General features: G+C 42.9%; 2 protein-coding genes across 4 annotated transcripts; both read right to left on the reverse strand.

Moving 5' to 3' along the window:
• Nucleotides 1-54: 54 nt before the first annotated feature.
• On the reverse strand, nucleotides 55-6498 carry ywhaz (tyrosine 3-monooxygenase/tryptophan 5-monooxygenase activation protein, zeta polypeptide). 3 transcript variants are annotated; one of them, XM_058046531.1, is made up of 7 exons: nucleotides 5846-6372; nucleotides 5742-5766; nucleotides 4474-4785; nucleotides 3565-3688; nucleotides 3024-3187; nucleotides 2693-2788; nucleotides 55-1421 (listed from the first exon to the last, which is right to left on the reverse strand). In XM_058046531.1, the coding sequence occupies exons 3-7, from the start codon at nucleotides 4768-4770 to the stop codon at nucleotides 1341-1343; spliced, it is 762 nt and encodes a 253-aa protein (XP_057902514.1). In that variant the 5' UTR covers nucleotides 4771-4785; nucleotides 5742-5766; nucleotides 5846-6372; the 3' UTR covers nucleotides 55-1340. The 3 variants fall into 3 exon arrangements, with proteins under 3 accessions (XP_057902514.1, XP_057902513.1, XP_057902512.1); XM_058046530.1 differs by lacking the exons at nucleotides 5742-5766; nucleotides 5846-6372 and adding an exon at nucleotides 6387-6498; XM_058046529.1 differs by having other exon boundaries at nucleotides 5742-6372.
• Nucleotides 6499-9503: 3005 nt separating this feature from the next.
• Nucleotides 9504-12962, reverse strand: znf706 (zinc finger protein 706). Its single transcript, XM_058047053.1, has 3 exons — nucleotides 12770-12962; nucleotides 11736-11884; nucleotides 9504-10307 (listed from the first exon to the last, which is right to left on the reverse strand). The coding sequence occupies exons 2-3, from the start codon at nucleotides 11871-11873 to the stop codon at nucleotides 10212-10214; spliced, it is 234 nt and encodes a 77-aa protein (XP_057903036.1). The 5' UTR covers nucleotides 11874-11884; nucleotides 12770-12962; the 3' UTR covers nucleotides 9504-10211.
• Nucleotides 12963-13171: the final 209 nt, after the last annotated feature.

Below are 13171 nucleotides of genomic sequence, written 5' to 3' on the forward strand. Positions count from 1 at the left end.
TTATTCAATTAATTTGGGGAGGGGTGATAAAAGAAAAAGCAGCAGACACATCCATCACAACATACTTGGATTTAATGTTTTAATTCATCTCACATGAAAGCACAAAACCAAATAACGTACTTAAGAGTGCCACTTGCAAAATGTTTAGAATCCTGCAGCCGTTAAGATTTTTTTTCCTTTCCCCCCTCTTTGAAATCACCATGATAAGAAACCAGCACTAGATTGTGTTGACTAAATGGTCCAACTTTTTTTTTTGCACATAGTATTGTACTTTCAAAGGACGGCAAATGCTTTAGCTGGTTCAAGCTAAATCCTACGCAAAAAAAAAAAAAATCGACATATAAGTGCCACTTTCAAAGCACGCCTACCTCTCAAGCCATACTACTGAGAACCGCATACATTCCCGGGGTCAAGGAGGGAATCAAATACACAAAAAGAAAATACAAAAACACCTGAATAGAAAAAGTAGAAAGCCACATAAAAGCCCATGGCAAAAAGTATCCTCTGCACTGCTGGAGAGATTAAAAAAAGTTACAGTATCAAGCCGTTTGTGTTGTTGGTTCTTAAGTTGTTCACTTTTTGTCTGAAGGTTGGAGGCAGGAAAAGCAAAATGGAACGTAGCCCACATGGCAAAAACAAAGCAAAGACGGACGAAAGCAGAAATATTCATTCACACCTTGGAACCTCGGCGACACCCACAGAACCCACCGAGCCGTGACACACGTACCATCCGTAAAAAGAGGTCTTTACGACATGGTGTGGGATGGAGACAGCAACCTCTCGTCTACTCCATCACTAACTCATCACCCAAAATCTTAGCGAGAATCCAACTGCTGGGACTGTTTTTATTTCAGTATACGTGTTTCAAGGTGATCTGTTTGACCCAAGTGTCACAAATGTTCAGTTCAAGTAAAAACATACAAAGTATCAAAATATAGTCAAGAGATTTTTGTCCTGTAATGGTGGCAAGCTTGCCACCATAAACGAGGGTCTAATTTGGAACTAAAAAGGAGGGAATACATGGGGACTAAAGCATACAGAAATTCAAATGAAAAACATCCACTGGTTGACACATTGAGTAATGTTCAATTTAAAAAAAAAAAAAACATCTATTTGGATATTTCATATGTAGAGGTGTTCTTACATTTAACACAATGATTCTGCACACATACTGTACTTTACACACAGTGAGTGGAGCGTAAACATACGTATGTGCACATGCATGTGCGCACACACACACACACACACATACACACAAACATAGGCTGGTGAGAGGTAAAAAAAAAATGTGGAATTTTCTTTCTTTCTTTTTTTTTTTTTTTTTTTAAATCTTACGAAGTTCAGTTCTTGTCGGCTGCCGGCGCCGGCTCTGGCTCCGTCTCCTCACCCTCGCCCTCGGCCTGGTTGTCTGACATCCATAGCTGCAATGAAGGGGCACAGGTAGCAAGCATTAACGCAGCGTGAGAAGCACCACAGGGGTCAAATACTGCAGTGGGCACACACTAGTGATGGTCAAGTATTGACCGAGTTGTTCAAAACTATTTCTTTTTTACTGAACGGGGACCCATGGGTGTTCATCTCTGTTAAGTCCTTCCTTTACCCTCCTCCTCCTAGCCAGATGAAGCAGGAAAGCAGGCAAAATGGCGTTACTCTACCTGCATTGCGTAAAGGTATTCATCCTGGAGGAAAAGCAACAGATCTGGTCCTTCACTCAAATCAACTCTCCTCTCCACTTCCTGTTCCTGTCTGAGCTGCTCGCTTACCAACGCCTAGCCGAGTACTCAAATCCAGGAACAAGACCGAGTAGCTAAAACACCCCATGAGAGGTCTCACGAGTTTGTGTCGGGTAGGTGGACCTCTTATTAAGTTTTCTTGCATTTGTTTAAGACTCGGATCAAATATGTCGCTGCAATGGGCCAATGTATAGTAGATCTATGGGAGTCTCTGTGTGAGGGTTTTTCTGCACATGCGCACTGTGACGTCCTACTGGAGTGAATCGAGTACTTTAGTGAGTGGTCTCATTTACAACTCAAGTCGGTAAAAGGAATCGAGTTTCCCATCGGTAACGCGCAAACAGGAAATGCGAGCCACTCCTTGTACACTCGCTCTCAAACTCACACGACACACCCAAATTTCTTATGAGTCAACGGGTGGCTTGGTGAGCAACTCAATGACTTGTACTCCATGCAAGTCTACTAGACAGGATGATGTAAGCTTGTGTCAATTCAAATATTCCTTGAGCACCACCACCAGAAGTAATGCCCAAATATTTTGGAAATTCCAAGGGAGCAGCAACAGCACATAAACGGTGGCTCTGACAATGACAGACTTATCACCCACTACACATTTGCTTCATGTGACTCAGCCCACACTTTGCAAAAGTCCCAAATTCAAGCACAGGTTTGGGGTAGTCTGCAAAAACTGAACGAGACGCAAGCAACAGAGGAGAATGCATTTACATCTTGGCATGCGGACCACAGAAAGGAGACTGAGAGCAGAGAAATCGAGATGAAGTACAACAGTGCAGCGCCCAGTGCTGAGGACTAGCTAAGTTAGCGTGTGTGTTTTTGGTACGATACAGATAACCTTTGATTTTTTATTGCTGGTCACAGTAAAGAGACGTTTTATTTGGTAAGAGACCGAGGGCAAAGTGCAGCAAAGTGGAGACTGGAATGTAATAGTGAACACTCACAGTGAGATTGTCACGGAGCAGCTGCATGATCAAGGTACTGTCTTTGTAGGAGTCGCTGTTGAGAGAGTCCAGCATGGCGATGGCTTCGTCGAAGGCCTGGAGGCAAAGACAAGTTATCACTTCATACATTACTGCAGCTTCCCTGACTTTGTGGCTTATAGCCGCTCTATTTGTATTTTCATGCCTGAGAGGGTACGTCACGGGGGTCGACTTGCGACACCGCAACAAAGATGCATCAGAATTTGTGCTGTAGGTTTTATGTAATCCTACTAAACCAGCACATCGGACCTGACCCTGACCCAAACCCGTTGGTGGCGGTAACAATTCTTACCGTTTTGGCCAGCTCGCAGGCCTTGTTGGGCGAGTTAACAATCTCATAGTAGAAGACGGAGAAGTTGAGAGCAAGGCCGAGGCGAATGGGATGGGTGGGCTGCATTTCTTTGTAGCTGATGTCCAAGGCCTGCTGGTAGGATTCTTGTGAGCTCTTGATTATTTCTGTCCACAGGAAGCAGGACAAAATGAAAATGTGAAAAAAAAAAAAAAAAAAAACAATTAGGGATGCTCCAATCAGTATCAGCATGCTAAAACAAAAACATTCATGTCTTGCGTGGTCGCAGGTTGAAAAGCTTTATTTTAATATGGCATTTGAAGAGCAAACAATTGACCCTGATCAAAAAAAAAACCCTGATCGGAGCATCCCTACCTGCAATATACGTATATGTATCATACGCAGTATGTATCTACCAGCATCTGGTATTCCAACTGTTCAGACTAGCCAGAAATTGCCATGTTTAGCCAGATAATATGTTGTTCTTTACTGTACACGGTAACGTAACAGACGATGAGAAAAGGGGCGGGCCGGCATCACTCACTTTCCTTGTCCTCCCCACCGGCCACCTCAGCCAGATAGCGGTAGTAGTCGCCCTTCATCTTCAGGTAGAAGACCTTGCTATCGGGAGCCTTGGCATTGGGGATCAGGTAATTGTCAAGCAGGTTCTGCAGGGCGGATAAATGTGACAGTTGAAGTCCAAGTCAGTGACACCTTTTACAGCTTCCAGCTTTCATAACAGCGACACCGAGCGACTGTCAGCATATTTACTTGAATAAACAAACTGCACTCTATGAAAATAGCTGTCAGTCAAGGATGGGCCTTGATTGGTTATTTTAAATGGGAAGTGAAAATGTGAATGTTCTTAACTCCTGTTTCCATGCCCAGTGTAGCTGTGCCCTTAGTGGTCAAGGGTTGTCCCACAGCAGACATCATGTATTTCTATAGGTCACAAAGAATCAACAGCGCCTTTGCCCTTGGCCTGAATGAATGGAAGAACTGGACACCAAATCCAAACACGGTACTCATTCATTTGCAAAGAAAAAAAAAAAAAAAAAAAGACGCCTCCTCTTTGTTGGTCCTAACGTGCGCTTGTGCTTTGACTCGCCTTCTAACAGGCCTCATGTGTTGTGGTTAAAAATATAACAAGAGTTAACACTTGGGTTGTCTGATATTAAAAAAGGTAGCCATCCACATGGTGGTGGTGCCCATTGAGAAAGCCAGCCACAGCACCACCAGTTTCTCTTAATACATCTGTGGCAGACCAAAAGCGCCGTCTGCAGTGCCACACAGCATAGAGAGGCTGCATTATTTAAAGTATACACCGTCTGTGTGTCTATATATAGTTGAGCCTTTAACTGCAGTTTTCACTGTAGATGTCCTCAAACAGACAACACTTCAATACGCCATCTCTCCAAGAAGCAGCAATATCGTTGAAAAGTGCCTGCCTTACCAGAACTTCATTGCAGATGTCGTTGAGCTCCTTCTCGATCTTCTCCCTGTACTCCTTGGCCAGGGCTGTCTTGGCGCTGTCTTCCGACTTCTGCTCCAGGCTGGACACCACCCGCCACGAGGACCTCCGGGCACCCACCACGTTCTTGTAGGCGACAGAGAGCAGATTGCGCTCCTCGTTGCTCAGCTCGCTGACGCCCTCCTCCGTCACGACCTTCATGGCGGCGGCCATGTCATCGTAGCGCTCGGCCTGCTCGGCCAGTTTGGCTTTCTGTACCTGCTCCTCCTTGTCTGCCATGGCTCCTTGCGTGGGCTGCGAGTTAGAGGAGGAAGGAAGGGAGGGAGGAAGGATGGGGGGGTCGACGGGAGGAACAAAACAAAGGAGACAGGAGACGGATTAGGGAGCCAGGAGAGAGCGTTGGGGAGGCGGGGGGAAGGGCAAGGCGGATATGATCATGGGAGAAGTACAATGCGCGTCAACCTCAAATTAAGACTTATTTATTTACCAAGAATAAAATCATCGATATTTAAAACGGAAACGGAAAATCAGTGCAGTATGTTGGTTATGCCTTTCCGCTGATTACAAATCAAACATGGTAAATACCGGCAAGTACATTTGACAAAAACCAAAGACAAGCACATCAACTTCCTGATATTTTGGTAGTTGAATGGAGCAGGTTGACCAACCCAACGTGCAAGGTGCCAGAGCTTTAATCTACCATTCCCAACTCCATGCAAATGCCATTGAAGATCTAAAAGTGAGCCGGTGCTGAAGTGAAAGGCCAATAATCAGCCATCACAATCTCCTACACTACAGCCTGGCATGACAAAGAAAAAGCACCAATACATTTAACGTCAGCTAGAACTGATGAATATCTCCTATTGGGTGAAATAGTTCGAATAATCAACCATAATGTCCTTCAAACTAGTAATGAGACAACTTGAAAAGCAAAAAAATGATGGTGACTACAAGGTACCAGTCACCAATAATCAAACATCACAATGTCCAACGGCCTAACAAGACAAAGAAAAAAAACACCTCAAATCTGGACAATGAGACAAATTGTCAAATAGAAATAATAAGACAGATATTTAGACAATTTATAAGCACAACGCTCACTAGGACGTCCACTCCAAATGGCAGCCATGATTATTAGCACACAGGTAAAAACATGACACGACGTGACGCCCCCCCCCCCCTTGTCTGCAGCCTTCACAAGCTTGAAATTCGAGTTGTTGGCAGTATTACAGTAATATATGGGGTCTTACCGTGAGGTCTGACGTGAAGACGGCGCTAGAAAACGATCATTGAAAAAATCAAAATGGCACTAGTAGTGTGTGTGTGTGTATGTGTGTGCGTGAGTCACACTCGCCTCCTTCGACACCTGCGCCCTTCTATGGAATGTCGGCTAACCTGGTTTTACGTGACACACACCTGTGCAAAAAAATGACCTAAACCGTCCCTGGACGAGTGTGGAATGTAATATTGTGCTGTTAACACCACGGAGTGTTTAAAAGTAACCAATTGGTTGTGCTAGTGACCTGATAATGAACGACTAGCTTACACGTTCGCTAGTGAACGCCCTTTTTTCAGCTTCCTGGAAAATCAACTAAAAATGTCCCCGAGCTATGTTAAGTATTCATTTAAAGTCGCTTCCTGGGTGAACGGTAAAGCGATAGAAGCAACGAGTCTCCTTTGTGGGAGGCTAGTGAGAGAGAGGCAGGGGAAAGGTGGCTCGAATGCGGTAGCCGCCGAACAATGACTGAGCGTCGGAGCATCACCAAGCCACTCGGCATTCAAGCCGAGGAGTCCTCCATTCAAGCGCTCGCTCCGATCCCGAAACGTACTTTTACGAACCACACGTCGACAAAAAACCCGAGCCGGCATCGGGTGCTATTAGACGACCAACTAACCTGTGGTGAGTCGTTCAAACGGCGCTGCTCCTGAGTCCCCGGCCGCACAGCTGACGATGGCTCCCGCTCATCCACGGGGTTTCCCTCCAATCAAAGCCACAGCAGCAGGGTCGCGCTGGGACGGATGACGTCATGATCCAGTTGCTAGGGTAACTGCAGCAGGAAAAAATGGCGAGGCACACCGGGTACTCCGTCAATTACACATTTTGGCCACTTTTACATATTTATAACATATTTCAAACATTTATAGATGTCTCCTTCATTCACGCAAGTCGACATATTACAAGTAATCTTAAAAGTCACGTCATCGGAAGCCAGTTTGGTATATACGTGTTGCTATGGAAACCTTGTTTGTGAAGGGGGTCGCCTACATCTCTGGATATTTTCACTTCTGTTGATCACAAACATCATCAGCCATTATATAGAACTGCAGACCAGTTAACCAATAGCGTGTAATCGATTGGGTACACCCACCTGCACCACCAATAAACAAACAAAATAGGCCCCCAAATGAATACAACAAATAAAAAGAAGAGCTCTGCTTTCAATACTGTTATTCCAAGATCAAGGACTGAAAGGACAATCATGCTGTGTTGTTTGAAAGGACCTGTGGCAAAACGCCAATCAATGAAAAATGTTATTTTTGAGAATCTACTGCCAAAAAAGCCATTCAAAGATCCTCTAAATGACAGGAGTGCTCTGCTGCTGTCAAAGATGTCATATGGTGTCATGAATCTAACACGCCCTCTGACCTGTGACACCGGGAGCGGACATAAGCTGCTTAAACACGTCTTCTGTCCACGCTGCTTAGGCTTGGGCCCTATTTTAGTAGTTTAGCACACTGAAGGCTCTATTTTGCAAACATCGTTGCTATCTGACACCTTTTTATCTGATCTCACATAGCTTTTAAACTTGTGTCCTAGCAACAAGAACAGGACAAGTGGGTCAGACATGTTTTTGTGTGTTAAAAAAAACACAGTAGAACAAGTCGTATAATTCCGAATGAGACCTTAAAAAAAAAAAAAGACTCAGGCACGCTACACAGACCTCAGTTCAAGCGAGCATCATCGAGTTAACTTTGTACTTTTGCTTTTTCTTTAGCTTTTTTTAAGCTGTGCTTGTGTGTGACACCATGCGTTGTTGTTTCTTATCAAAGTTAATGGAAGGTGTGTCGTTTTCGCATGCAGAATGCATTTTTCATTAATGTTAAGACTTAAGTGGTTTAAGTTCTAATATCAACAGTGCTTAACTTTTTTTTTCCAACTGTGACCTCAAAAAATGCACCTGTGACCTCACCGTCATCATCTTTTTACACATGGAGAGCATCACAATGTTACTTGAAAGGCTTAATGATGGTGACAGTTTGACTCTGGAACAGATAATTGCTTTTTCCATGAGGTTATATAAGAAAACAATGGATGTAAATACATTGATTCTACATTGATCCAGACACTAAACTGATGAATGACCTTGTGAGTGTATGATTGAGCTGTGATAATAAAGGTTTTTCTCAGGGTGTGTCTGCCCGTGACGTTTGGGGTGGGGTTTGATGTTTCTCCAAGTCTGCTGTTCACTTTCTTGAGCTGACTCCCACCCCCCCCCAAAAAAAAGTTATTTCTATATAGACCGTAAAGGAGGTTGGAGTTTTGCAGCAGCGTCTGGAAATAGATGACCTACAGCTGCTGGGAATTCATTAAGTCTTTCACCTCATTAAGACAGCTAATTTCATATTGCTCCTCTTCCCCGCCGCCTCCTTCATTTGAGACACCTTACAGACCGATGTGTCAAATGTTTTATTTCCACATGGCAAGGAAGGAGGTGGATGAAAGCGCCACTGACTCATTCCTTGTCAAGCGTCCAGCAGCCTGCAATTTCATTAAGAAAAACCCACATTGTGACTATTTAGAACTTGCTTTAATGCTTAGACGGGAAAAAAGGTGGTGCGTATCGCACACATGCTGTTGTTGCACTTTGAGTCATTTCCTGCTGTCAGCCACCACCTGGTGTTTATTTGTTTCTGTCCAAAATGTCACCTTAACCAACAGTAAAATACATATAGTGTATTGATATTATCAATACATCCATTTTTTAATGTTGCTTATTTTCACTAGGCTTGCGGGGGTATGCTGTGACTATCCCAGTTGAATTGGGGCGAGAGGCGGGGTACACCCTAAACCAGGGGTGGGCAAACTATGGCCCGGGGCCACATCCGGCCCGCCAAGTGTTTCAATATGGCCCGCCTGTTTTTTCCAAATATTTCATTTGAACTCAACATACAACCTGGCATTGTGGCTTGGGCCAATTTTTTGATGGTTGAGGTAGCTGCTTTATCAATTTCGTTATTTGATGTGGTCTGTTGTTTACAAAATACTCCTGGAAAAAGGAGCACAAGCACAATAATAGTAATACAAATAATAATAATAATAATAATGTTGTCAATGATGATAATAATACTACTATTATATTAATATTGTTGTTAATAATATTAATATAATAATGGTAGTAATATTACAAAATACTCGGAAAGGGAGCACAAGCACAATAATAGTAATACTAATAATAATAATAATAATAATGTTGTAGTCAATAATGATAATACTACTATTATATTAATATTGTTGTTAATAATATTAATATAATAATGGTATTATTATTAACAAAATAATAATAATATAATAACATTACTATAACTAATAATAATTCTAATAAAAATAACAATAATAATACATTTAATTTCTAATACACTTTACATCAAATAAATGATTTCAAAGTGCACATATAGCAGATTGCATGACACTTTTACATGTAAAATATGTGTAAAAATATAGGTGTAAAAATGGACTGTTACTTGTAAAATACTATATAATCCGCCCTGTCAATTTTGTTAAATCAATGCGGCCCGCGAGTCAAAAAGTTTGCCCACCCCTGCCCTAAACTTATATCTAAATTTTAAAAAATACATTGAAAAACATTATTGGAACCATATCGTTCTTGATAACCAGAAAGTTATTGGTATCCGTTTGGGGGAAAAAATGGACAGCCAAAGCTAAATCTGTGTGTGGATAAGCCTGAGTAGTTGCTTAAAATACATGGAGAGCAAGTCAACAAGACAGCGACTTACCACAAAGTAAAATTTAATAAAACACTATAATACATCAGTGAGCATACATTCCAGTTCCTGACACTTTTCTGCAAATTGTTAATCTTGCATTTTGTAAAGTAGCAGCCTGGCCGGCACGTTTTAGATGAGCCAACATGAAGATGAACTGGATGCAAAAGAATACAGTGTTAACATGTGTGGACTAGCAAAATTCCAACCACTCTACACAGCCCAATGTCATCGAATGCATAAGAGATAAATGTCCACAATTATCGCCCTGATTACAACTTGGAATCAAACCACATGTGCCTGCTGACTACCCCCATCCCTGGTCCAGGTGAGTAGCGTTAGGAAAAAAAAAAAAGTCAAAATCACACACACGGATGGCTCAGAATTACATCATCATCATCACTTAAATGTGGACAACACATCAGAGCAGTGAAGGAGAAATGTTTCATTCATCGCTGAGATTGTTCATGGAACACACACACACACAGGGAATCACACACCAGCTTTGGGTTCAATTATACACACGCACGCGCGCGCACACACACTCAAAGTGGCAGTACTCAAGGAACGGAAGCAAACCAAAACAAAAAGACGACTTCTTCATGTTGGCGACGTCACTTCAATGCTATCGGACCAAGACGAGTGCAGAGCTGGTAGACAGCCTTGAGGGAGCCATCCAGGTGGGAGGGAGGAAGAAAAGGAGGCAGTGGGGGGTCTCATGCTTCCACTCCCTCCAGCTCAGGGGGAAGAGGGGACTTCGGGTGCTTGCTCTCGAAGTGCTGCTTGAAGGTTTTAGGGTCGGGCATCTGGGACTTCAATGAGAAGCACATCCATACAATTCAATGAATTAGAGGCTTCGTAATGAATGAATCCTGGTTTTGAACAATAGCCAACCCAATATGCAATGACTTTACATTCACACAGACATGATGATGCATTTACATGCACAACAACTGTTCACAGGTTACTACATAAACCATTTTTACCAAAGTGCAACATAGAAAGGAACGCAGCACCTTGTGGTCACGTTTCCAAACTCAAAAACCAAAACACAGCAGCAATGGCAGCTCCAAAATGTAGCACTACCTTTTGTTAGTGGCCCGAGATGTTGTGATCGTGCGAGTGTGTGGTGAAGCTGCTCGCTAGCCAGCTAGTAGCAAGCAGGCATGGTGTGGTGAGGTGTCACTACGGCAATAATGTAATTCTTCAGTGTTAAAATACTACTACTACTAATAATAATAATAATAATACAGTAAACCTCGGATATATAGGACTCTGATATATCGGAAATTCGCTCACAACGGACAGATAAAAAAGAACCAATTTTTCTGTAATGCATTTCCAATAAAAATTCATTGCATATATCAGATTTTTATAACGGATTTCGCCTATTTCGGACAAAATCTCCAGTCCCGTTCCAATGCATTTCCATTAAATTTCCCTCGCATATATCGGATGGCCGCATCGTGGCGCTCCGATTCGCCGAATCGTGACAGGCCGCTATACGACGTCATTTGCAGCGTTTGCAGCGTTGCCTGCACGTCCAGGTACATTGGAAACATAGTCAAGGAAGTGCCTTTTTATAACGGATAAAATCCGATTTACGCATATACCGGATATAAATCCGATATATGCGTAAAACGGACATTTTCCGGTATACGCATATAACGGATTTCGCTTATATCGGACAAAACCAGTGGGAACAATTGAATCCGATATATCCGAGGTTTACTGTAATAGCGCGCAGACCTCACAGCTAGGACACCAGGGTTCAATTCCACCCTCGGCCAGCTCTGTGTGGAGTTTGCATGTTCTCCCCGTGCATGCGTGGGTTTTCTCCGGGTACTCCGGTTTCCTCCCACATTCCAAAAACATGCTAGGTTAATTGGCCACTCCAAATTGTCCATAGTATGAATGTGAGTGTGAATGGTTGTTTGTCTATATGTGCCTTGTGATTGGCTGGCGACCAGTTTGGGGTGTACCCCGCTCTCGCCCGAAGACAGCTGGGATAGGCTCCAGCACACCCGTGAGGAAAAAAAGCAGTAGAAAATGAATGAAGGAATTAATGATGTAGCTTGGTTAATATGTTTTTTTCAGAAGGCTTTCAACTGCCTCTTTTTTATCCGTTTTTACAGCTTTAAAAACCCGAAAACCAGAAAAACATGTGTTGACGTCTCACATAAAGGACTGTGGATGATGGGCAAAATTCCCCCAAAATGCAATTTTGTGGGAAAGCTCACCTTGCACACGGCGCAGGTGAAGACGAGCGCCGCTTTGGCCGCCGTCTTCTGGTCGTGACCCTTGGCCTTCTTCTTAATCTCGGCCTGCTTCTTGGCGTTCTTCTGCTGCGACTGGATCTTCTGGTGTCCACGGGCCATTCTGCTCGACTCTGGCGCACAGGGGACAAGGACGCGGTCAGCGTTCTCATCTTAGATGATGATAACGTATGCACGCTGACCGATGTGGCATTATAACTTTAGCCTACAGTGGAACCCCCGTATCTTGCAACCTAAGTGGACAATACGACAACGCATGGGAACAATTTTCATAGAAATGACCCCATTGGAACTCACAGTTTAGGGCAACAAAAGCAGTCGAGCATTTTGAGTTTTAATAACACAGTGAACCAGGAATTGAGTTGTTCAACAGATGGGTTGTCGACATAAGCGGGATCGGCTAAGGCAGACTTTCTTCCTTCACATCCTGTTTGTTCACGTTTTCCCTTCTTGACAATTGAGTCTAACCAGCGACTTCTAAAAATAGTCCACCATTATTAGCCATTCCTGGCTATCAGGATAGACATGTAATGCAAATATTCATGTCTGACTTACCAACACAGATTCAAGTAGTTTAGTTGGTCTTGTTTAACACAATGGCGACGTTGTAGTGTTGTGTTTTTACACCAAGTAGCTGAAGTAATTAGCCGGTGAGATGCTATGTTGTTTAGCATTTAGCCACACTTCAATCCAACAACAACCAACCATCGATTTACACTAGCTATCACCACAACGGGCTAATCTAAACAAAAACAAGACGTCGAACTTCTAACTAGTTAATTGTGAGTTTAGTTAATGCTGAGAATAAGACAAAAATAGGGCAACAGCTGACTATCGGTCGTAACGTGGATTAGCATTACATACTAGCAGACCAGCTAGCTTATTTGCTATCACAACGCGGTGCCTCTTCGGATCAAAACTTAAGGATGCTCAGCATACATAGCATGATATAGTATGTTCTGTTCTACCTTGGTGTAGTGTCGAAAAAGATAACTTACATCGTAAACGTCACGAAATTGTTTTTAAGTGTCGGTCCCACGAAGTCTAAACAACGTGCCAGCTGCTAAATTCTCAATGACAGGGTGACGTCACTGTTAGATTTAAAGACTGTCGTACACGGAAGAACGTCTGTATTTTAGGCTCCAAATTAAAGTATTTCCCCGTGAGTGACTTCGGAATTCTTTTACATCACATTTTTAATGTAATTTTTTGGTTTTAGTTAGGTATCTGAGCACTAGATTCTTTGTCTTTTTACGAAATTTACCAACACCAACAAAGTGTCCGTTTGAATGAAATTAAGTTGGCAACGTTGCCCCCAAGCGACAGAAAGTGCTCAGTACATTTCCCAAATTTAGTCTGAATAAATCAGCAAATGTGTTCCATTTTTAAAAGCCTTCGCA

The sequence above is a fragment of the Doryrhamphus excisus genome, chromosome 14 (genome assembly GCF_030265055.1).
Source record: "Doryrhamphus excisus isolate RoL2022-K1 chromosome 14, RoL_Dexc_1.0, whole genome shotgun sequence".
Lineage (NCBI taxonomy): Eukaryota > Metazoa > Chordata > Actinopteri > Syngnathiformes > Syngnathidae > Doryrhamphus > Doryrhamphus excisus.

Bases quoted from the DNA above. Each gene is read 5' to 3' on its own strand.
- znf706 (XM_058047053.1), bottom strand. From the start codon at position 11,873: ATGGCCCGTGGACACCAGAAGATCCAGTCGCAGCAGAAGAACGCCAAG. The intron at 10,308-11,735 runs GTGAGCTTTCCC...TTCTCATTGAAG, and splicing joins TCACCTGCGCCGTGTGCAAG to TCCCAGATGCCCGACCCTAA.
- ywhaz (XM_058046530.1), bottom strand. From the start codon at position 4,770: ATGGCAGACAAGGAGGAGCAGGTACAGAAAGCCAAACTGGCCGAGCAG. The intron at 3,689-4,473 runs GTAAGGCAGGCA...TCCGCCCTGCAG, and splicing joins ACATCTGCAATGAAGTTCTG to AACCTGCTTGACAATTACCT. The intron at 2,789-3,023 runs GTAAGAATTGTT...CTTTGCCTCCAG, and splicing joins CCTGCGAGCTGGCCAAAACG to GCCTTCGACGAAGCCATCGC.